This window comes from Zootoca vivipara, chromosome 13 (genome assembly GCF_965207765.1).
Source record: "Zootoca vivipara chromosome 13, rZooViv2.hap1.1, whole genome shotgun sequence".
NCBI classification, from domain to species: domain Eukaryota; kingdom Metazoa; phylum Chordata; class Lepidosauria; order Squamata; family Lacertidae; genus Zootoca; species Zootoca vivipara.
The window spans coordinates 3,537,125-3,560,549 of NC_142596.1; the positions used below are offsets into that span (position 1 = coordinate 3,537,125).

The 23,425-nt window shown below is 45.0% G+C and overlaps 1 protein-coding gene and 1 long non-coding RNA gene across 2 annotated transcripts in view; one reads left to right on the top strand and one right to left on the bottom strand.

Annotated features, from left to right (window-relative positions):
* The window catches only part of KLF13 (KLF transcription factor 13), a 40,457-nt gene extending 19,972 nt beyond the window's left edge, over positions 1 to 20,485 (top strand). The window contains exon 2 of the mRNA XM_035131247.3: positions 12,558 to 20,485. Coding sequence (XP_034987138.3) covers positions 12,558 to 12,850 — 293 coding nt within the window. The 3' untranslated portion in view covers positions 12,851 to 20,485. The remainder of the gene's footprint in view (positions 1 to 12,557) is intronic.
* On the bottom strand, positions 2,213 to 22,033 carry LOC148683608 (uncharacterized). Its single transcript, XR_015946754.1, has 2 exons — positions 20,760 to 22,033; positions 2,213 to 2,455 (listed from the first exon to the last, which is right to left on the bottom strand). It is a non-coding gene; the product is annotated as an uncharacterized LOC148683608 (long non-coding RNA).
* Between the last annotated feature and the right edge of the window lie 1,392 nt (positions 22,034 to 23,425).

Here is a 23,425-nt window from a genome sequence, read left to right on the forward strand (position 1 = left end):
TCTTAATTTCTCCTTCCCTCCTTCTTTCTCAGAACCTTACTTAAACTGATCTTCTCCAAGCCTTAAAGCTTGCTGTGTGCCTAGGTTCACCGCACTGATAGTCAGAAGAAAAACTAAAAATATAACCAGACTGGAAACTATATAACCGTCAGCTCTGGGCAGTCCCCCAAGTTTTGGAAATGAGGATTTTTTTAATTTTCATTTTTAGAGTGGTTTTTTTTGGGGGGGGGGGTCAGCTTTGCTGTGTTTTGGAATTTCCAAGGAAGCAACCCCACTTGGTTAACCCAGGTCAAATAGGTTGAGGTCATTTATCTGGCTCAGGAAAATTAAATTTCAGGAGTTACCCAATATGGAAACATCAAATATTCTTTTGGAAATAAACTGATGTCAAGATGACTTGACTTCGTGAATATTTTGCAGTGAAGAGAGAGCCAGAAGAATGAGAGAAAATGAATAAGGAGAGGGGAGTGAGGTTTCGTTCTTATATTTTTCACGGAAAATGCAGAAGGTCTCTTCCAAGCCATCTTTCCAACATCAAGGTGGCACAGATTTTTTTTTAAAGCATTGCCAAGAGACTGTGGTTAAAACTGAGTTCAGGCCATGATGACACATAAGCTGGCATTTGTATGTGTTGGAGACTCTTTGAGTTTTTACAACTCTAAAGAGTTGAGGGGGAAAATAAATGAAATCTGTAAAAGGAATAAATAACTTGCAGGGCTTAAAATAGCTCTGTTTCCGGCTTGTTGAAAGAGGGCTGAGCTCTGGTTTTCTTTTGCACATTCTGGTAAGAAAGCACCTTTGATACTGTCCAAAGCAGGGGCACCATAATGCCTCAGCTGTCTCGTGGATGGTTCCAAGTTTGGCTTGTTGGTCAGTTTGAAGTGCTTATATAAAACAGTGGAAGTGGAAATACTTTCCCAGACCACGCCAAGAGTTATTTAAGCATGCTTTGTTTAAAAATACTTGCTGGTTTACTCAGACCACAGTTCCACCCCAATAAACCCTATATGATTGGTCTATCTTTGAAAAGCTTGCCTTCTGGAGAAATAACATTCTAGCTGTTCTTTTAGTGGTCAACAGAATAAACCAAGCCTGATTGATAAATGCTTTTGGCGGTGCTCTAATTCACGTGCTGTGGGAGCCGTGTCTCTGCTTTGCCCACTTGTGAGGTGTGCAATGGTTTGACTTTCCTCCTCAAATAAGGAGAGACTCTACTAATAAGCCAATTGTTCAGATGGATCCACAAGTGGAGTGCCTTATACCAAAGATGTGGGGCTTATAACTGACTCCCCTGGAAAGGTTTTCATTTACACCACCTCGTTTGCAAAGATTGCTTCAAGTTGTTGCGACTGAGGCCTGCTTCTCTCACATCACACTTCCAACTCTGACCAGTTACTGGCTTGCACTGGTGGAGCCTTGCAGGAGACCAGGGGCGGTCTCCTGTCTGTGCAAGGATTTATTTATTTGCAAAAATGCATATGCCACCCACTTTAAAGAAAAATATGTCAGTGAATGACATGAGATCAGCAATAAAACTACATCCATAAAATAAACGCAAAATATATCACAAATCAGATGGACATATAAACATACTTGGGAAAGGGTCATCTCCTGCTCCTGGGAGGAGCCTTGGTGAACAGGTGTGTTTTAAGCAGGCTTTAAGTAGGCATTGGTGCCTGCCTGATGTCTTCGCAAAGTGCATCCAAAAAGGCAGGCCCCACTACCGTGTTTCTCATATTATAAGACATGTCTTATATTAATTTTTTCCTGAAAAAAACACAGCATGGCTTATTTTCAAGGGATCTCTTATTTTTTAATTAAGTACCGGTACCGGTATCTGTACAGACCACAGACCTGCTCCCACCGGGTCTTCGCGCGCGGCAGGCAAAGGCTGCAGCCGGGTCCTGGGGCTGCGCGCGCTGAAGCTGCAGCCGGGTCTCGGGGGTTAACGCGGCAGCAGCAACCCTTCTTTGCCACAGACCTTCTTCCACCACCCGGTACGGCTTATTTTCGAGGTATGCCTTATATTTTTCCACCTCAGGAAAATCCTGCCATGCCTTATTTTGTAGGGATGCCTTAAAATATGAGAAACACGGTATATTACAGTCCCTGGTCCTAGTGAAGATACGACAAACCTCAGGAGCATTTGGCTGAGGACCTAAGGAACTGGAAAGGATTATACTAGTGAAGGTATTCTCAAAGGTAGCTGGTCCCAAGTTGCTTAGGTCTTTATTTGCCAATAGATAACAAGATACCACAGAAGGAGAAGGTCTCTGTCCACTCATCCGAATCCCCATCCATTTCTCTCCTCTCTTCACAGTAGGGTTGATACTGATCGTAGAGAGGATCAAGCATTTGTGAAACATCCACAGTGACTGGCAATCAACAGCGAATGCTGCCATGCAGTGCTTGCCAATGTTAACGTTCCTGTTCCAGCTTCAAAAAATCTTTCTTTCTGAGAAGGCATAATCATAACAAAACAAAACAAAAAAAATAACAATTTATTATTTGTACCCTGCCCATCAAACATTAAAAACTTCCTGATACAAGACTGCCTTCCTATGTCTTATAAAAGTTGTATAGTTATTTATCTCCTTGACATCTGATGTGAGTGTGTTCCACAGGGAGGGTGTCACTACCGAGAAGGCTCTGTGCAATTTCCTTTGCAACAAACTGCTTTGAAGGCACTGTAGTGCCTCCTAAGAGTCCTCAGGAACCCAATATAAATACAACATGTTGGTATGAGTTTGTTCTTTATGTTTGTTTGTTCTTCTGGGCAGAAGTGAAGTTGCTACGTGATGTATGCAAGATTGTAATTTTAACACATTTTTAAAAATAGTTTTTATTATGCAGGTTATGTTTTAATTAGATGCATGCCTTCAAGGATATGCACTGAACTGACATGCATTTAATGATGAGTAATTTGGGATGCGGGTGGTGCTATGGGTTAAACTACAGAGCCTAAGGCTTGCCGATCAGAAGGTTGGTGGTTCGAATCCCTCCGATGGAGTGAGCTCCTGTTGCTTGGTCCCAGCTCCTGCCAAACTAGCAGTTCGAAAGCACGTCAAAGTGCAAGTAGATAAATAGGTACCACTACAGCGGGAAGGTAAACGGTGTTTCTGTGTGCTGCTCTGGTTCGCCAGAAGCGGCTTTGTCATGCTGGCCACATGACCTGGAAGCTGTACGCCGGCTCCCTCGGCCAATAACGCGAGATGAGTGCCGAGTCGGTCACAACTGGACCTAATGGTCAGGGGTCCCTTTACCTAATTGGCAAACAGATAAGACCTAAATTGTAAGTAGGCCCATCTTGCTGCTCTGCTTCCAGTATTTGTTGTCCTTATGACAAGATACTTAAGTTACACCATATGATTTGTGTGTTTAGACCTTTAAACCTCCCCCTATAAATAAATTCAGACAAGACTCAAATTTTGGTTTGGTTTTTGGCAGAATTTAGACCACAACTTTATTGATTACATCAGGTGAGTGGTTGCATAGGCTCTGGTTCAACTAGCTCCCTGCACCCTTGCAGGCAGCGCTGACCCTGGGTACCAACATAGGTCAGCCTAGGGCAGGCACCCCCAAACTGCGGCCCTCCAGATGTTTTGGCCTGCAACTCCCATGATCCCTAGCTAACGGGACCAGTGGTCAGGGATGATGGGAATTGTAGTCCAAAACATCTGGAGGGCCGAAGTTTGGGGATGCCTGGCCTAGGGTGAACACCTGGAATGGCAGAAAGCCGGGGACATGCTATGTCCACCACCCAGATGTTCCCCTAGCACACACGGGCACAACCCCTCTCAGGGTTGACCAAACCATTGAGTCCCTGGATTCCTTTAATGGAATACCCTTCACATAGGGATGGCAAGACCATTCCCCAATCCCTATCCCCTGAACCAGAGCCTATCCACAACCATACAAGTTGTGGTGATTTGCTACGCAGCAGGCGAAACCCAAGTGGCACCAGCCAATCAGCCAAGTGGGGAAAATTCCTGCCGTGCCCGACAGGCGACACACGATGGTATAGCAAGGTCAAGCGGGCAAGCCCTAAAAATAGGGAGAGGTGGGTGGGTGTTCTGATGCACTGACCAAAAGAGGAAGCTCTGAGTCACGTGCATGAGCACACGTGCATGAGCCCTTGATCGGTTTGGCTAGCGTCCCATTGGCCTGATTAAACCCAGCATCAAGGGACCTACCAATAGGGTGTTGTGGCTATCCAATCGTACCCACCCACAACACAGCGTTCGGTTGCCAGGTCACACTGCAACACATGCCCTCTTTAAGGGAGGACACGCTATAAAACAATACATAAAAGTCTAAAATCAGCTGGCAGCCTCAAGGCAACTCATGTGAATGTCAGGTAGAAAACACTATTTATTATTTGTTTTATTTTATAAAATTTGTTCATCTCTTGACTGTAAGAAACCTCTACTACAGCTCCCTCCTGCTACAGTAACCTACTAGGAATGGCCAGCTTTTAACGTAAGTGTTAACTCATCAGGTAGGGGATCATGTGAGCGAGCCCCCACCCCCAGGTGTGAGTGAAGGATGGGCGGTGACTCCTGTTTCTATTATAATTTGTATGTGTGACAGGGACTAGAAAGCAGCATCCCTTTCCCTCAACTATCTGGGGAATATGTGAAAGCCTTTAGGAAATAAACCCTCTTCAGATTGGTTCAATGTGTTCAGCCAGATCCTCAGCTTTTGCCAAATCTGATGTGGTTTTGGCACAGAAGTGTGGCTTGCAACTGTGGCTTGCTGCCTTGGCACACAGACACCATTCTCTGGTATCCCTGCTTTACTCCAAAGCTGTTTAATAACACAACAAGGAGTAAGAAGCGCAGTTTGAGCAGGGAGGGAACGCTTACTAGGTTAGCTAAAGGTTTGCCATTCCTCTCTTTGGTTGCCTTCAAAACACAGTACTGGAGAGAAAGTAAATTTTTACTCCCCCTCTCAGAGTCCAACAACAAGCATGGTTTTGCAGTTTTGCTGCAAGAAGACTTTGCCACATTGCTACTTCCCTAATAAATATGAGGCAATGAGTTCCTATAATCTCCATTTCTCTTGATTGCTTTATTTCCTGCCAGGAACAGAAGGGCACTTTGTACAATCTCACCTGCTCAAAAAACCGCATCCCCACCCCTCAACCCCAGTTGAGAGTTTCCATACAGGGTGTTGGTGCAGAGCAAAGTCTCATCATAATTAATACCCTATGGCATGTTTGTTTCTGTGGTGTTTGTGCAAAGCTTTAGGTTTAGGCTAACTTTGTAGGCTGTTTTCCACAAGACACCAAATAATCTTGTAGCAGTTCTTAAGTGCAGGATAATATCGTACCTGTGACACCAAGCATGTTCAGTTCCTGTTTCTAGCCTCTTGAAAATGCTACATCTGCCAATTAGAGTGCCTAGCAGAGACCCTGGTTTGAGTGCCCACTGGACTTGGTGGGGCAGCTAGGGGGTCACAGGGGCATGGCCAATGAGAGCTCACAGGGCATGGCCAAGCTGTCCCAGTTCTTTCCCCATCCTCCTCAGTAAAAAAGCAATGGGCATTTTAACCTTTCACTTTCATCAGCACTTGGCACAGAAAAGGGGGTTGGTTCAAAAGGGGGTCAGTACTGCACAATTTCTAATGCAGGTTCGTGCTGCAATAACTGTACATTATTCAAGAATAAGTCCTACTGAAATCCAATACGAGGATTGCTCCCTCATATGTATGTGCAGGATTGAAGCCTGAACTGGTTGGTCATAAAGGTGTCACACAGGACTGTTAAAAACGGACCCTATAAATTTTAGACCTCTGCGCAGCGCTTCTCCGAACCCTGGGACCTGTCCTTGCTGTTGGCGGCAGGGGGACAGGAACGAAGGAGGAGAAAGGGCTGCTTTCTCCTCCTTCCTTCCTCTCCCCCAGCCGCCGACAGGAAAGAGACATACTGTGGTTCGGAGAAGCGCTTGCGCAGCACTTCTCCGAACCCCGGGGCCTGGTTGCTGGCTCTGTCGGGTGGGGGGAGGGAGAAGCAATCCGATCCTCTGCTTCTTCCTCCCCCCACCTGACAGAGCCAAATGCCGGCTCTGTTGGGCGGGGGGAGGGAGAAGCCGAAGACTGATCGGATCTTCTGCTTCTCCCTCCCCCCCACCCAGGGGGAGGCAAATGGCGGAAAACCCTGCCACGCCATACTTCGGCTCCAGGACTGGCTTGGTGGTGGCGGGAAGAAGGGGAGGAATTCCTCCCCTTTTTCCCGCCACCGCCAAGCCAGTCCCCCAGCCGAATTGCCCGCTGCCACTTCGAGTTCCTCGGCTACGGCAAGCAGGCAGACAGCTCACCTGCTTGCCTTCGCCGAGGAAGTGCTGTCCCATGCCGGCAGTGCGTGGCAAGGCGGCGGGAGGGAGGAGCGCTTCTCTCCTTCGCCACCTCGCAGAGCACCTCCAGCATGAGATGGGGCTTCGGAGCGGAGGTTGGCGGAGCGGCGGTTGTCTCTGCCTCCAATCCCTGTGTCCCTTGGGCACATGCGCAGTAACCCAGGGACACACGGAATCTGGACGCAGAGACACTTGCACTTTATTATATAGGACTAGCTGGCCCTGCCACGCGTTGCTGTGGGTTATTTGTGTGATTTCCCCTACCCTGTGCCGATCCATGAGGTATCCCTGTGATCCCCTCACTCCTCCCCTCATCCCCCCGGCTTATTCCTGTGATTGCCCCCTCATCCCTGTGAATCCCCCAACTCTGTCCTGATCCATGACCTATTATGCCCCTCTTCCCCCACCCCCGGTTTACCCCTGTGATTTCCCTCCTCTCCTCCACCCAACCCCCCCCCCCGGGTTATCCCTGTGAACCGTTCATTTTGCACACAATCATTCCCCCAGTGCGGGTGTTCCGTAAAAAATTTCCCTGTCCCAACCCTGACTCCCCTACCCGTGTGTGTCATGTGAAATAACATTTATTCTACCCAAAGGCACGGCCCTGTAAAAGGCCCATATTCAGTTGATTCTATCTATGCTGTGGCCTATTTGGCCCCTGCCACCCCCCACCCAGGCAGGCCCTAAATCCACTCAGCCTAGTCTGCAAAGCCGAGGCGAGATACTGTGGAGAGGGCAGGTTTCATCCCTGTGTTTTTTTTAACATTCAAACATTTAATTCATATCTCTAAAAATTTTTTTCCAATATCTTGCTATTATTTCTCCCCTTAGCTTATCATTTTTATCAACAATGATTCACAATTTATAATACTACAATTTCTCTCATAATACCTTTAAACAAACTAAAAACAATTTCACCCCCCCCCCTCCTGGATCTAGATTTCCCAGGTGGATCAGTGAATTCCGCAATTCATTCCAGTCTCGGACCTTTCCAATCAATCCATCCTAACATCAAGTATTTAAATTTTTAACCCACTCCCACCCTTTCCCCAAAGCTGACTTTTTTCAGACAGCTTTGCTGTTTTCCCCCGTTTCCACCTGTTTCCCAACATCCTCCAATTACCTTCCCATTTTCCCAGAGTGTACATTGCCCTCCCTCTCTCACTAGGAGAGCAACAATATCCTCTGGTTCTCCCTCGAGGAGCCCTTGGTCCACTTTTAAATCCTGTTCCACATCTCCCACTTGTGGAGCATTCCAATATTCTTCCTCCTCTTCTTTGCAACATTTAAATTCTTTATTATTTGTGGCATTGTCTGAAGCTGGTAATTGCTCTTCATGTTCCTCTGCATGGTCCAATGTTGTCTCTTCTCCAAATTCAATGTCCAAGCAGTTCCTTTCACTTTCTTCACTTGGTTGTTTATTAGCTTCACGCAGCTGCTTGTTGTTCCTGACCAGTTCCTGTTTAATGTCCAAAAGTTCCAAAAGAATCTTTTGCCACAGATCTTGTGATGATGTTGTGTCTAGAGTCATTTTTGCTTTTTCAAATTCCATGGGAGAACAGCAGATAACAAAGCCGGAGATGACAGGAGTCATGTTAACAAACCTCAAGCGCCATTTTCATGTCCACTCTGGATATCTTTTCCCCTTTTAAATCTTGTGTTTATAACTCAAAATCTTAGTCCATAATCATGTACACATTTTCAAATTCACTTTAAATTTAACAGATCCAAGTTCAATAAAATAATCCACTCTTTATTAAATCTATATTGTAAGTCCATTCACTGATCCCTCCAGGCACCCAGATCCAACTTCCTGGGGGACTTTCCTTAGATTTTTTTTTCTTGAAGATTTGCAGGCACTTTAAAGCAATTCACACCTCTCCCCCTGACCTGCTCCAGGAGAGAGTTTAAGAGTCAAATTCTTGGTAAATTGATTGTTTCCTTTCACCCTGTCAGCCGAGGTCAAATTACTGCATCTCGTTTCACACAAGGGAGGAACCTGACTTCCTTTTAAAGCCGTGACCAAATCTTTTACTTGAAAAATGAAGCTTTTTGAATCTCTTTACTCACGGTGCCCAATGTAGCCCGATCTTCTAATTGGAAAAATCCACCGCTCTCTGCCGCCGGCACGAAGCTTCACTTTGCGAGGGTGACAGTGATGCTTGAAAATGGCTCCCGCGACTACCACCCCACTCTCTCCAGGGCTCCTAATGGAGCTTGCTGGGGAGTAGGGGAGTCGCTTTTGGAGCTCCGCCGAGCACTTCTTCCCCAGAACGCCCAATCTGGGGCTCTTTCTGGGGCCGAGTCGCTCTCGCGGCTCCCCCCCTCGCAAAGCCGGGCTCCCTCGGAGCTCGAGGGAAACCCCGCCGGATGGCTCTGGCGATGAATCGGAAGTCAGGTTTCATCCCTGCGTCTCCCCCCACTGACCCATTACCTGTCCCTGCCCCCTACTCGGGCCCCCATCCCCCCCCAGGCAGGCCCCTACCTCCACTTGGCAATGTTGGGCCTTGTTGCTGCAAAAGGCCTGTTTTCAGTTGTTTGGGCCTTGTTGCTGCAAAAGAAGATTTTAGGAAGCTTGTAGGAGGTCAAGACGTTGATGTCGTGTGTCTCTGTTGAGGTCTTCGACACTTCTGCCGGATGGATATATGTGAGTGGTGGATCTCGTGGTGGAGGCAGGGTTTGTGGGTGTGGTGTAGATTTAACTGGAAGGGAGGGGGTGTGCTGTGGGAGGAAATCCACTTGAGGGCGCTGTTTTACTTTGTTGAAAAACAGGTTTTTACCTGCGGAGGTGTGAGATGTGTGAGTTGTTTTTTTCTAACAACACTCGGGGAGTGGCCTGGATCGTTGTGTCAAAATTTCAGGACGATCAGTCAAGCAGTTACGGAGAAAAGTGGAGCCCTTTCATTATTTTTACATTTTTATATATATAGATGTTGTAAGCTGCCCAGAGTGGCTGGGGAAACCAGATGGGTGGGGTATAAATGTAAAAATTATTATGATTGGTCCTAGCAGTAATGGCAAGTACTTCTGCTCCCTTGGAAGAAACGGGTAATTCAAACAAGAAGGTCAAGTAAGAGTAGCCAAGCTGGTCTTCCTTATTTATTTATTTTTATCTATTCATCTTATGGTTAGGTGAAGACACTGGCAATTTGATGGATATTCTTCTTTCCTACATTTAGTATTATTAAAGCTTGTTGTACATTCAGCTTCTGTGGTCTGATTTCATTAAAACTGTAGAGTGCTAGCTGAATTAGGGAAAACATGCCTGATATAATTCAAGGGGCAAGTGGAACTGACAACCTCATCACGCCTCCTCATTCATCTCCCTGTCAAAACCTGATGCATGAACCACATGGCCTTCTCCTGTGCAAAAAGCAGCTCAAAAGGAACGCAATCTGGCTAAGAAAGAAGAGAGCTAAACAATGGATGTTGAGGGAAAGCCACTGCTGGATGTGATATCATGAGTGGCCGGGAAGCAATGAGACAGGAACCATAACCAGTGAAACTAACAAAAAGCAGAGTTATGGTTTTCATGGAACTCATAATGGATTTCTTTTAAAAATATCCCCTCATTCACCTTCAATACACTGATATGGGATGTAAAATGAGGTTGTTGTTGTTGTTTTTTAAAAAAACTTTATTACTAAACTTTGGAATTAATATCTTGTGATCTAATGGTAAAGTTATCTAGAATCTACAGTAGATTCCAAACTGTGTCCCAGAAAGTTTGGATTGTGAAGCTGTAATGCTTTAGAATGCGGTTCCTGATGAGCTACCTTCTCCCCTAACTAAGTGAGCTACCTGCCCACTAACTAAGATCACCTACAGAGACCTTCTCTTGCTGTACCCAGACATGAGAACTTCCGACCCAGGGAGGTTTGTTGGCATTTTGCCACTGTTATTGAGGCCCGCTTGTTAAGCAAGCTCCAGAGGCTGAATTTAATTCCTTGCTTATTGCAGTTATATGCAGCCTTTCTGGTTTTTTATTATGGTTTTTCACTATGTTTTATGATACTTCTTACTGCACTTGCTTTTAAAGTGTTTTACAGCTTTTATAAAGTGCTGTTTGTTTTTTATTTTTGTAAGCTGCCTTGAAATACAGGTGAAGTGGCATTTGTGTGTGTGTGTAGAAAGGGATGAATAAGTGTAACACAACAACAACAGAGTTTTTTGTATGGGTTCCCTAAAGCAACATGACTAAATAACACCGTAATGTGCATAAAGTTGGATGAGCAAAATGGAGAAGTGTTGCTTCCTGTTGAGTAGAAACTTCTACTGAGAGCACGTAGGTGGGGGCCGTTGGGTATTTGGGTGCAACTCAGCTGGTTCAGAGGGGTTTGCACTGGTTAAGACAAAGCAAGAGACCTCCAGCTTCCCAGACTATCCCTATACTTTTATCACTATCCTGACCTCTCGCCCCCCTCTTTAATGTTTATTTAGACTGGTAAGTATAAGCATGGATTCTTTGCTCCTCCAACTAAATAGCTAGCTAGGACCACAGAACGCTTCCCTATTGAGAATGTCATTCAGGCAACCTAAGGCCCGGGGGCCGCGGACAGTCCAGGAATCAGTGTGGTTTTTACATGAGTAGAATGTGTGCTTTTATTTAAAATGCATTTCTGGGTTATTTGTGGGGCATAGGAATTCATTCATCCCCCCCCCCCGCCAATTTTTTTTAGTCCGGCCCCCCACAAGGTCTGAGGGGGGTACCAGCCCACATCTGAAAAAGGTTGCAGACCCCTGATGTAGTTCCATTAGTAAACATAACCTTTCTTACTTTATATCAAACTCAGTCTGAATACCGTGTTTCTCCTAAAATAAGACACGTCTTATATTTATTTTTCCTATAAAAAAAAAACACATCACGGCTTATTTTCGGGGGATGTCTTATTATTTATTAAGCATGGTACAGCATTGTTACCGGTAAGTATGGTACGGGGCTTTCTTGCGCCGCCCGCTGAGCCCACTGCTGGGTCCCTGGGTTTGACGCGGTGCGGCGCGGCGCGGCGCGACTGGGGCTGCTGCCGGCTCCTGTGGCTTCGCGCGCCGCCCGCTGAGCCCACTGCTGGGTCCCTGGGCTTGACGCGGTGCGGCGCGACTGGGGCTGCTGCCGGCTCCTGCCGGCGGCTGCGGCTTCGCGCGCCGCCCGCTGAGCCCACTGCTGGGTCCCCGGGCTTGACGCGGTGCGGCGCGGCGCGGCTGGGGCTGCTGCCGGCTCCTGCCGGCTGTTGCGGCTTCGCGCGCCGCCTGCTGAGCCCACTGCTGGGGCCCTGGGCTTGACGCGGCGCGGCGTGACTGGGGCTGCTGCCGGCTCCTGCCGGCTGCTGCGGCTTCGCGCGCCGCCCGCTGAGCCCACTGCTGGGTCCCTGGGCTTGACGCGGTGCGGCGCGGCGCGGCGCGGCGCGGCGCGGCGCGGCTGGGTCTGCTGCCGGCTCCTGCCGGCTGCTGCGACTTCGCGCACCGCCCGCTGCCGGGTCCTGGGGCCCGTTCAGCCGGAGCTCGGTGCGTCGCTGTGCTGGGGCTCCCGCTGGGCTGGGGCGCGGCGCAGCGTGCGCTGCTGCGTTTGCCGGCTCCTGCTGGGTCTGGTAGGTACCCCCAAGACGTCTTATTTTTGGGGGATGTCTTATATTTTTTTGCTTGTAAAAGATCGTGCCATGGCTTATTTTAGAGGCACGTCTTATTTTAGGAGAAACACGGTACCTTCCAACTAAAGGTGTTTTCCAAGCAAGGATTCATTTAACTAAACTAACTTCTGCTGCTGCTGCTGCATATAAAGTCTGCATGCTAAGCAGGGCAGGGCAGCATTCCTATGCAGAAAACCCACGAACTCTCTCAGGGATCCAGTGTCTCACCTTTGCATTCCTCTATCCATTTCAGTTTGTCACGAACCCACTTTCATTATTTTAGCCGCAAGTTTGTTGTTATTTTATTCATTTCATTTCTGGATTGTAGAGCTTTCCATTTTCTTGGGCATTTAATAAAAACTGATTGTCTTGCTGCTGCTGCTGCTGCTGCTGCTATGATGCTAGGAAACTTTTACCTGAGTAAATATGAATAGGACTAGGCTGCAGCTTTTATTTTGTTATTATTTTAAAATGCTGTAAGCTGCCTGCCTCCAGAGTCTTTCAGGGTAGAAACATTTTAATTAAAAAATAATAAAACACATACGGCTATTTCATAGTCTGTCTTTCTCTCTCTCAACAGGCGAGAGGCCTTTTGAATGCCGTTGGGAAGATTGCAACAAAAAGTTTGCCCGTTCCGATGAGCTGGCACGGCATTTCCGCACTCACACTGGAGAGAAAAAGTTTGGCTGCCCTCTCTGTGAGAAGCGATTCATGCGCAGTGACCACTTGACGAAGCACGCCCGCCGGCACAGCAATTTCCACCCCAGCATGCTCAAGAGGAGGAGCGGCAGCAGCTCCCGGACAGGATCGGTCAGTGACTATAGCCGTTCAGACGCATCTAGTCCCACCATCAGCCCTTCAAGCTCCCCGTAGGCCTGCCTGCACTGGATGCCAGCACTTTGCTCTTATCATTTTATAGATATCATTTTTGGAGTTTTATTTGCGTTGCACATTTTGCTTGCTTGTCTTTTTCTTTCTTTGCATCATTTCCCCAGCAGATTATCTACGGCACAATGGATGAACCTCTTCTCTATCTTCCCGCCAGCAATTTTTCTTCCTGGTCAAGATTTTCAGTTATTTTGTCTGCCAGCCTTCACTCTTCAGAGCCTTAAGAAGATGTTCCTGTTAATTGTTTTTAAATATATCTATATATGTGTATATTTTTTAAAAAATACCTTTGCTCAGGTGTCAAAGCAAATTTTATATATATAAAAAAGAGGTTACAAAAGAGGAATGCCTAACTGAACTGGATTGACTTTCCACCACTCCACAACCTCCTCTCAACTTTCTCAGGGATAAGTATTTATGTAACACAGGAAGGACAATGAAGACACACTCTCTACAGCCTCAGCTGGCAAACAGATCTGTACTCAAAATGAGTGGTGCTGAGTTCCTCCACTCACGGAGGAGGAAACCAACGCTGGACTTTGCACTCAAATGGTTTGGTTTCACATTTGCTATAAATACATTTGGGGAATCAGGACCATATATGGCATGCCCCTAGATGACTTCATTAAATCACTCTCCCTGCCCCCGCCCCATCAATGTCATTTCATACTGAGATGATTTTACCACATCAACTTCCTGCTGCAGAAACCTTGTCTATAAAGTTTGATACAGTCCTACCTACCCCATGGGGGCGAGTTGAGGGGATTTTTTTAAAAAAAACTTCACGAACTCGATGCCTTTATCATTCCCACCCACCCCTGAATATAGGGAAATGTATCACTGGGGAACAATGCATTTAAGTTCAAAATAGCAAGTTTGTGGTTTTTAGGCATTATGGATTTGTTTTCCAGGGTTCTCTGGTAAAATACCCTATGAAATAAGTGAGACTTCTGCAGAGGAATTTCTCAGAGGCTTGTGAGCCCCACGTTGTCCCTGAGCTTGTCTGTGTTGCTTGCTCATCTGTCATGCGGCTACCAAACATAGGTGCCTAAACTGTATCAACTTGAACTATTTTAAATGGGGGGGGAGCAACATTGGGAGACTGTTTATATAAGGTTTCATCAAAGCTTTATCAAGGTACCGGTACTTGTTATAAAAACTCTTGGTTTTACATTGCTTCAAAGCAGCGTGCTTCCATATAACACTGCACTGTAGCTATTTGGTCAGTAAGTAACAAGTTGAAACCAAGTACTGTAGTATGGTAGTAATCAGAAAATGGTCTCTTATTAGGAAAGGGTAAAAAGAGAACTTGCACCTAGAAAGTGTTACAAACATGCTGTTTTTAGCTCAACAGAACTCCGTATTTCTCCTACACTCGCATCCCACGGGTGTAGGGTTTGACTGGACATAGATAAGAGAACCCCTCTCCCAGCCAGCCAGCCAGGGTTCCGAGCTGGACGTCCCATTCTCTTGGCTACCACAGTGGAGATCAACCTACCACATTACTTGCCTAATATCTGTAAGAAAATCTCTCTCATTCACAGCTGGAGAGGCCAACTGGCCACATCCTGAAGTGCCTGGGTGGGAGATTTGTGGCCATTTCAAAAATAGGCACTTCACCCCAGCAAGTGAGATTTGTGTGCATAAAGAGCCCTTCACCTGCATTACTGGTGTGGAGGCACATTTTGCTAAAACTGGCTTGGTGCACATATCTATCTTGGGTCACCCATTGTTAAACACGTACAGTTGGGTCAGGTTCTAGGTTTATAAATGCAAACTTCTTTAAACCCGCAATTGCAAAGTGCATAGACCTCATTATTGTCGGCTTGGTTGGTTCTGAAGCTGTATATTAAACATTCAGGGTTTTTTCTTTGTAATTTTCCAATATTATTCTTATTATTTTACTGTAAATGATGAATGCAGTTGATTGTAGCACACCAAAACAAACTCCACAACCCCAAACTGCTGTTTACAATAAGTATATCTACATTCCAAATGTGTCCTGCTTTCCAATAATTCCATTTTGCCACCTCTGTAACAGAAAACCCCCAAAACAACAACATAATTTCTAGGTACCGTGGTACCTCGCAAGACGAATACCTCGCCCAACGGAAAACTCACTAGACGAAAGCGTCTAGCGATTCTTTGTTGCCTCGCAAGACAAAGCTTTCTATGGCCGCGTCTTGCAAGACGATTTCTTTGCTGCTTTTTTTTTGCCTCCTGCCGTTTGTTTCCACAAGATGAAAATATCGCTAGACGAAGCAACCCACGGAACGAATTATTTTCGTCTTGCGAGGTACCACTGTACACACAAAGATTGCTCTAAGTTCAAGGTCCTCTCTCCAATGAACAGTCACCTACAAAAAAAACACAGGTCAAAATTTAGATATTTCTGTATTTTATGGCACTAGTTTCAAAGTTCACATTTTCATTAACATTTCCAACTTCATTCAGCTATAAACAGTGCTAGACAAGGCTTTGGGTATGGAATTATAACTACAGGCAGGAACAACGGATCAATTTGGCTACTACCGTATTATGTGCAAAATCTTGCTTCTTTTGTATAATGAATTGCCATACCTCTCTAGCTTTGCAGGGACTGGCCAAGTAAAGCTACTCAGATATAGGAAATTCACATTTCAGATAATAGTTGGTAGGATATGAAGGACTGTAAATCTAATCTAACCATATCACCTGTTAATACAAACCACTTAAAAGAGCATTACTATTTCTCACAGAGAACCACATCTCTCTCTCCTTCGATGAGCAGTGTGAAATTGCAATAATAAATGGTACCATGCACTAGTAAATTCCCTTTGAATCATGGCCAACACACAAGTAAGCTGAGCTGATGCTTAGAGTGGCAATATTTTTAAGGGTGCAGAGTGAAGCTGCATGTGATCCATGGAAGATGCAATGCTTGATCCAAGAGTTATACCAAAGAGTTAATGCTGGTGCAGGTGGAACTGGTCGTGGAGTACTGACAGCCTCGCATTGTTATTTGAGTCGGAGTGCTTACGCTAGGTGACACAATGGGGTCCATCTAATTCAATATGGCTCTCCTTGGTCTTTTCCAACTCTGATAACCTGAGATGCCAGGGACTGAATCTGGCATCCGTTACATGCAAAGCGCGTGTTCCTCCATTGAGCTTTGCAGCCTCTTCATGAGAATTGCTTAGATAAGTAGAAAAAGACAGGCAAGTCTCTTACCGTAACTGTCTCACTAATCTCAATGTAACCTACAAGTACATATGGCTCAGGACTGCCACCTAGATATGTAAACAAAAGGGAAAGCTTTGCAAATCTATTTGGGATAATTTCTAATTTGGGATTTGGAGGATTCATGCAGATTGCTTCTGAGATACTTAAAAGAAACCCATTTCCGTTCTTTACAGTTTCATAAATAATAGTAAACACTCAGGGTTTCTCTGGTGACAGAGAGGACACAAAACCTCATTTCAGCCTTGCTGGCAACTGTTTGCTATTTGTGTAACTTGCATCTAGTTTGCTCATACCAGGAAGACATGAGGGCAGATGCAGTTTCCTCATTCATGTATGTGTGTGTTTTCCTTTTTATCTCAAAATATTGGATTATATGTAGTTATCTGTAAAGTTATCAAGACCTCCTGAGCAACACTCCCCCAGCATTAAAATCCCCAGGCTTTTCAGCTCCATGTTCAATAGCACATTTTGCAAAAAGAAAAGAAAACTTGCTGTGTATTGGTGTCATGTGCAGATGAATCCATTTCTGCACTCAGGATTGCCAGGTTAAGGAGAAACAGGTATATTCTGTTCATTTTACAACAGCAACCTCATAGCAGTAGGTGTTGGCAGAGTCATAGAGTGATCTGCAGTATTGTATTGCAGCCCAATAAGCAATATAGAGATGCTTCCACAGAGCATCTAAGTGTATATGTGCTTGGAACAGATAAATTCAAAAAAATATTAGGAATTGGTAGACACTCTATGGCAGGCGTGGGGAACCATCTTCCATCTTAGATATTACTGAACTACAACTCCCATCAGCCCCAGCAGGCAGGGCTGGTGGTCATGGTGATGGGAGTTGTGGTTCAGCAACATCTAGAGGTCCAAAGGTTCCCTATGGACTGTGCTAAAAATGAACAGTCCTTTTAATACTAAATCCCACCCACCCCCACTCAAAATCCCTGGTGGATCTGCTGCTTCATTTGAATCTGAATCTGAATCTAACCAATGGCAACAACTGAGGCTAGTTTATGCTGGGCTTTATGATAATCTGGTTCCAGCTGCCTGACTAGACGAAGGTGACTGGAAAATACTCAGGATAGAGCTTGTCTACACAAACAGCAGCTCAGGTGGTCAAGGATTGAGAGGGCCATAGGCGAAATGTCTGTTGGTGGGCCCCCTTCAGGTAGATAGGTCTAGCCAGCCTTTAAATTTCCTCACAAAAGGCATTCCATAGCCTTAGATGTTAGGGCTAAAATCTCAAGCTAATCTAGTTTTGTATGAGAAGGGAATATTTGTTAAGATTACTGGAGTCTTACTGGATCATGCCCAATACCTAGTATCTAGTCCCTTGTTCTGTTCTCACAGGAACCACCCAGGTACCTATAGGAAGCCTATAAAGAGGACATGAGCACTGGGGTTGTTTTTTCCATGGGAGAACTGATCAAACAGTCACCCACCCCAAACCTGCAATTTGAAGGGGCTAAAATGGTAGAGTTTTAAAGAAGCCAGCTGTTGGCTGCTATGATGAAGAACAGAATACAGACATGGATTCTGATGCCCAGTTGTATCAGCAGGGCCATTTGTTTGATGGTTCTGATAGATTTATGAAGCATAGTGAGTTCCTGGGTCACCAGCCTCAATTTGTATTGAGCCATGATGGGCCATGACCCTCAAATGCATTCCAGAGCATTCAGGGGAATAATTGCCCTGCAAAAACACACTGCAAAGAACCGAGTGCATTTCTCAAAACAAAAGCACATTGTACCTCCTCTTACATCACAACCCACTTGTTTTGCATAGTGACTTGACATACCTCTATAGGCTTGCAGAGACTGGCCAAGAACCTGGGCTGATGACTAGAGAAACTCTAAGCAAGAGGGCTCTATGCTACGGGAGGGCCCAATTCCCCCCATCTAGTTTTTGCTTCATCATTTGTTATTTGGTAGCTGTTTACAATGGTGTCCTGGTAATAGTGTATGGTAATGTATATTTATAAGTGAACACACACCTGTGCCTGATGGCTTACTGTATTTTACACACATTTTAGTGTAAAACATCATGCCTTCATCTCACAATAACTTTGAGCCCTGCAGCCTTCTGCTGGATCTTAAAAGCCTTAAACTCTTGGTGTGCTTTGTAATATAGGCTAAGTGCAGTGCTTTTTTTTCTGGGGGTACGCATACCCTTAAACATTTTGTGAATCTTTGTACTTTTTTCCATTTACTGTATTTGTTTTCCCAATTTGAATTATAATATGGAGTCAAAATGAGAGTACCCCTAAACATTATTATTAATATTTTTAGAAAAAAGCAGTGGCTAAGTGTAATGTGTAGAATCAGGTTCCACATGTGACATGGACACACAAAGGTTCCCATCCACTTTAGGCTATTAGCATTCACACCTAGCTTAATCCAAGCAATAGTGATCAGAGTTCTAGAAGTTAAGTCACATGTGTTAAGCACGCTTCTTGAAAAAAAAGTTTTATGTAGCCAAGCATAAGGAAAACAAACTTTGTGTATGACTATAAAGCTTAACTTCTCATAATCATTTATTTTGCAAATTTAAACAGGCAACTGCATACGCACACTGATTTCCTGATATGCTACCAGTATTACTCGCAAGCAGAACTTGAACAATGCAAAAATAAAAGTGGGAGTAATCCACTGGGAATTTCTTTGCAGGTTACTATCAGAGGCCATGATGCACTATCACCTGAACCAAGTCTTTAAGCTCTTCCTGCAAAGTGAGGGCAGTAAAGGTAGTTGTTTGCAATCATGGCTGGATTTCCCACCATGGTGTTGGTAGGAGTTACCTGTCACATTATCAAGTGAAGAAGAAAGGTTCAGTTTAGCCTTGGCCTGAAATATTATTTGTCTATGTGTAGGGCTGTTTTTGTTGTATTTGTTTGAAGCATGGGGGTGTTCAAACATGCAACTCCCACTCCCACTTATGGCCTGAAAGTGGTGTAGTCCAGGAAATAATTTAAACCCTTAATTTTGGTGATGGTATCAACTACGGTAGTCTCTATTGAATTAAAACAAAGGAACTGCTCTCTTGTGTAGCTCTCAGTGACTTGAATTTGGATATATAGGAGGCCTTGCTGGAGCCGTGCACCCCTTCTGTTTACCAGGCTGCCTAGCAGAGAGCTGTCTGATAGCCTCCTATATGTTGGGGATAGAATGTGTTTATTTCTCCCCAGTGAATCCAAATACAGTATACATAGCAATGTTTTTTTCCACAACTGAGTGGGAATATCTTCATAACAACTCTGGGTATTTATTTCATTACAATGAATAATGTGCCTGGCCAAAATTTCTGGGCACATATTGCTTTGAATATTGGAGAAGTGGAACATTCACCTGTGGCCTGGGGCTGGTCTACATATTACTCTAAACACACCCAAGTGCCTTTGTCCCATTATGATCACAACACATCGCATCATCAAGAAGCATATTCTCTTCCACATCATCTGGGGTGCATCACTAACAGCAGGGCACCTACTGTGGCTGATGCATTCGGAACAGCACCAGCGCCTTCCACAGCACGGATAGGCCCCATGTGAAGAGGAAGTAGGATGTGGTTACTGGTGCAACATGCCATTCATCTAGGGATGAACACTTGGCTCTCATTCCTAGGCTTGCCTTTCCCGTTGCCTCCTCAGTATTTGTAACCATCCCTTCCCCTGCCCTTTGGTACCACCCAGCACTGTCAAAATGAGATAGTATGTGGGGATCTGCAAAAAAAATGTTGCCGTGTACCCCCAACTTCCGACAGGGGTGTTTCTGTCCAGGGCTCTTCCTGACCTGGAACAGGAGCCTTGCCATGAGATGATATTTCAGGAGAAGCATCGCCCTCCAGAAACCTCCCCTTACTGTAAGGTTCAAGTGTGGAGCAATCAGCAACACAGAGGTGCTTCTGCATGGCAAATGCAATGTGTAGACCACCCCCAGGTCCTATGTCTGTTGAAGCCACAACTGTATATATTGCTTTTAGTTACTTGTACATATATAGTGAAAGAGATATTATCTTTGTGTAATTACAGGAATGAAAGTATGTGAATATCACACGTTTACATACATATCTTCACTTTGAGGGTGAAAAATGGCAGCACTTGTCATCACTTTGCTCTCATCCGTTTTCCTAGCAGCATCTCAAAGCTTTCATGGGTCACATTTTTGGATTTTTTAAATCACTACATTGAAGTATTGCAGTTGTACAGTCATATGTTGATTTCTACTTGCTCTACTGTAATATTTTTTAAAATGTTATTTTGTACTGCATAGATTTATATATTGTGACAATGTTCCTAATCAACAAACAGAAAAGACAGGCAACTAACAAATGTCAAATGTCAACTTGTATGCATGATTAGTGATGTTTGCATTTCTAAATAAAATTAATGATTAAGACGGAGGCATTTTCCCATTTACTCCAACATAACATAGGGAGTGTATCTGCACCATAAGCTGTTCCCTCTTCGAAAAACCCCTGGGAACTTAGGCTTGGGAGACAGCGGGGGCGGGGCGGCTTAGGGATCCGACTCAACTCACATCCCTTCCCTTCAATGGGAACTGCATAGGAGAACTTCCAGATGGATTATGCTGAAACACTAAATCTGGCATTCTTTTCACTGAACATGTTAGCATATTTGAACCTTTAGACTACATTTACATTTAAATGTACCTACCAGGAAGTAAATTCCCTTGCGCTCAGTGTAAAATGCTTGAGTTGTGTTGCTGGTTGAGATAAAAGCAACATGAAAAGCAAAACCATCTTTTTGAAATTTGCTTCTCGGGAAAAGTATTGGCACAGGCTTTCTCAACTGTCACTGCCCAGATACAATAGTGTTAGAGATTTCCACACCCAAACGCCCACACATATGACTGCATATACGGTTGGCAGGTAGTTTAATGGGAGTGTCTGCCTTTTCCTTGACTCAACGCTTTATCATTAACTCTGCAGAGACTTGGCCTGCATCCATCTATGCAGGAGATAATGAATGTGGGGTTGACAATGTAGTGTTCCATAAGGTGAACTGTGCCTCTGGTTTGCAAGGAAACAACCCTGGAGTGTGTCCACCTACAGATCACTGGAGACTAATTAAAGCTACAATAACACAACCTCACAGGAAAGAATAATGGCGCAGAGGAACTGAGAGTGAAGCACAATGGAAAAATCAATGTACACTATGCAAAGGGGTTGGCATTGTTTCCCAGTTTGTCACAAAAGGAATCCACCCACTGAATTTTGTTTTTGAACAGCACATAAGTATACTGAACACCACCTGACACTATCTATGCTACAAACATTTACATCAGATTTATACCCGTTTATCCACTCTGGTTTCCTTTGAAGAATCCTGGGAATTAAGTGGTTAAGTGAGAAGTCTAAGCATTGTTTGTTAGAGCGTACTATATCACCACCCCTCATGGAACCATAGTTCCCAGGATGCCCTGGGGAAAGGATATGAATGCTAATCCCATTTAGTCTTGTAGTGTAGCAGATACTCACTTAAAAAAAATGCAGCCCCCTGCCTTCAGTAGTAATTGGCAATAGCCCAACAACTCATTCTCTTACTTTTTTATTGGATTTACATTTGTATTTGTTTAAACCTATTTATAACATCATATAACCATTTTATATTGGTAACTGTTTTATATTGATTGTATTGATTCCAGTACAGAATAAATGGTGCTCTCACCTATTGAAATGCCTAAATCATTTGAGCTCTTCTCTCCCATGTTTATAACTGATGATTTTATTAATCAGCATAATGACTCATACCTTCCTTAGCCACTGATCAACTGTAGGATCAGGATCACTTCTCTAAGGCTTGATTGCCATTGCTCTTGCAGCTATTAATGTCAGGTACCAAGACATTCATATTTTATCGTGCCATGTATTTCACATATCCAAGAAGCATTCTAACTAGCCTCATTTGTAGATCACTTAGCAACTCATTCTGATGGATCCTATTTAGAAGTGGCTGAGCACAAATGGAACAAGATTAGCCTCCGGTGTTCTCTGTTCAAGTGGGGGGAAAGTAAAACCAAATATTGTGTGAAGGGACATGCACAAATCGGCTTCCTAGCACATGTACCTAATACAAATAAAACCCAGAACAACTTGTACAATTCTTCATGTATTGTGCAATACATACTTTCCATAACATGGAGATTACATTCTGAATTGGGGAACCTAAAAAACCGATCAAAGAATCATAAAGCATCCAGAGGGTTGTGTGAATCAGAGGCACTTGCCTCTCTTTAACATTTTCTCTTTAAAACGTCTGTGTGGGGCTCAGCGGTGGAGCATATGCCCGCGCTGCCCAGGGCAGGTGTGGTCCCGAGGGGGGGGGCATGGTGTGGAGGCTGCCCTCCCACACGAACAGTTCAGGATAGGAGAGGGGTGGGGTGGGGTGGGGTGGGGAAGCTGCTGCTCACTCTCCGCAGCCAGGTCAGACATGACCCGGCAATGAAGCTGCTGCAGCCAGGTGCACCTTGCCACTCTCTGCCCCCGGGTCAGAAGAGCTGCTGCCGACAGGCGTGAGGTGTGTCGCCCACTTTATCACCATTTTGCCATTTTGTCACCCTCCTCAGTCATGACACCCGGGATGGACCGGACCCACCGCACCTCCTTCCTATGGTGGGGCTCTACGTGGGGCCACCTTTGAAAGTGACTTGGAAACTATAACTCATCCAGAATGTGGCTGCCAGACTGGTGACTGGGAGTGGCTGCCGGGACCATATAACACTGATCCTAAAGGATCTACATTGGCTCCCAGTATGTTTCCGAGCACAATTTAAAGTGTTGATGCTGATCTTAAATGCCCTAAATGGCTTTGGCCCTGCATAGCTGAAGGAGTGTCTCCAACCCCACTCTCCAGTGCAGACACCGAGGGCCTTCTGGTGGTTCCCTCACTGCAAGAAGTGAAGTCACAGGGAACTAGGCAGAGGGCCTTCTCGGTGGTGGTGCCTGCCCTCTGTCAAGGAGATAAATGACTACAACTTTTAGAAGACATCTGAAGGCAGTGCTGTATCGGGAGGTTTTTTATGTTTAATGTGTTACTATGTTTTAATTTGTTGGAAGCCACCCAGATTGGCTGGGATAACCTAGTCAAATTCGTGGCATATCACCACCACCGCCACCAGAGTTTCTGATGTCTGCTTCTGTCCTCAGTGGACAGCAATGTCCCCTAATGAGGGCTTCCAATGATGCCAGAGAACCTCCTCAGGCTGCGTTTTTCACATAATTATATGTTTACCAAATGTACTTTACATGCTTAATACTTTTACACTGCGTATACTGAGGGTGGATACAGATTACTATTTCCCCATGCTTCCGAACCAATTG